Source organism: Fonticula alba (genome assembly GCF_000388065.1).
Source record: "Fonticula alba strain ATCC 38817 unplaced genomic scaffold supercont2.6, whole genome shotgun sequence".
NCBI classification, from domain to species: domain Eukaryota; order Rotosphaerida; family Fonticulaceae; genus Fonticula; species Fonticula alba.
Genome location: NW_009242976.1, coordinates 191,544 through 192,754, shown reverse-complemented (window position 1 = coordinate 192,754; position 1,211 = coordinate 191,544). Strand labels below are relative to the sequence as shown.

The window sequence follows — 1,211 nt, the reverse complement described above, 5'->3', positions numbered from 1 at the left end:
GGTGTGAGAAGGGGGGGGGGGGAAACGTACACGCCAGATCCGGACTAGGAGGCCTGCGAGCATCATGATAATGCCGAAGAAGCACTGGAGCCAGTCTGGCCACGGGAAGGCAGGGGAGCGGGGAGAAGAGGGCGCATGGATATGCGTGAGAAGGGGGAGAAGGAGGAGGAGGAGGCGGCGGCGGCGGCGGCGGCGGCGGCGGAAGGGGAGCGGTGGGAGGGGCGGAGAGAATGGCTCCAGCTGGCGTGGCAATGGGCTGTGGCACGCACAGGTGATCAGCACGCAGACCGGAAAGTCTGGGGGAATGGGGAGGACGCGCATGGCAAACTAGGCACATGGAGGAGAGGCGGAATGCGGGAGCACCGTGTTAGGAGGCTGGCTACTTGATGATGAACCATAACCGGGCCAAGGCCCGGCATAGGGGACAAACCCTGGGAAGGACAGGCCGTGAGGGAGGGGGGGGGAGCAAAGTGCGAGACAGGTATGTACCAGATGCCCGTAGGAAAAGAGGACCGTGGCTGATGGGAGATGGCAAGGGACACGAGCATGAGAATGGTCAGCCAGGGGGGCCGGATGGATGGATGGACGGGGCAGTGGGATTGAGCGGGGGAGATAGAGAGAGAGAGAGAGGAGGACAAAGGGAGGGAGCCTCAGCTGGAGACAACGCCGGTAAGGGAGGAGAAACAACCGGGATAGGGCGGGGAACACGCACCAAAGTACATGATGAGGACCCAGTTGAGCTGCTTGGTTTTGAAGGGCGGCCAAGTCCGGAACCACCAGACATAGCCGACGACGATGCCGACAAAAAGGACCATGGCCGTGAGGGTGACCGTGCAGGCAATCTCCACCGGATGGAACTGGGTGATGACGGACGAGTCGAAGCCGGGAGGGGCATAGTCTTTGGGTCCGGAGGCGCTGCCGCTGGCACTGGTGGCGACGCTGGCAATGCTGGCCGCCAGGGAGGTCAAGGTGCCGGCCGGTATCGACAGCATGCCCGCTCCGACGAGACCAGCGTGGGCATTCTCGACGGGCCGCATCGTGCGGGATGGACGAGGGAGAGGGGAGGGAGAGGGGAGGGGGGGGCAGCACGGGAGAGGGCGGAGGGAGGGTGGCGAGGGTGGGTGCTAAGGAGGCGCGGGGTGGTGACGATGGTACAACGCGAGCACAGGAGCAGAGAGGTGTGGTGGAGCGGGGCGGCGGGAGGGGGGGGG

The 1,211-nt window shown here is 64.9% G+C and overlaps 1 protein-coding gene across 1 annotated transcript; it reads right to left on the bottom strand.

Annotated features, from left to right (window-relative positions):
• Positions 1-275: 275 nt before the first annotated feature.
• Positions 276-1,037, bottom strand: H696_03709 (hypothetical protein; the record flags this gene model as incomplete). The annotated part of the gene is made up of 3 exons (XM_009497564.1): positions 276-296; positions 490-518; positions 713-1,037. 3 exons carry the CDS (start codon positions 1,035-1,037, stop codon positions 276-278), a joined length of 375 nt encoding a protein of 124 aa, XP_009495839.1.
• Positions 1,038-1,211: the final 174 nt, after the last annotated feature.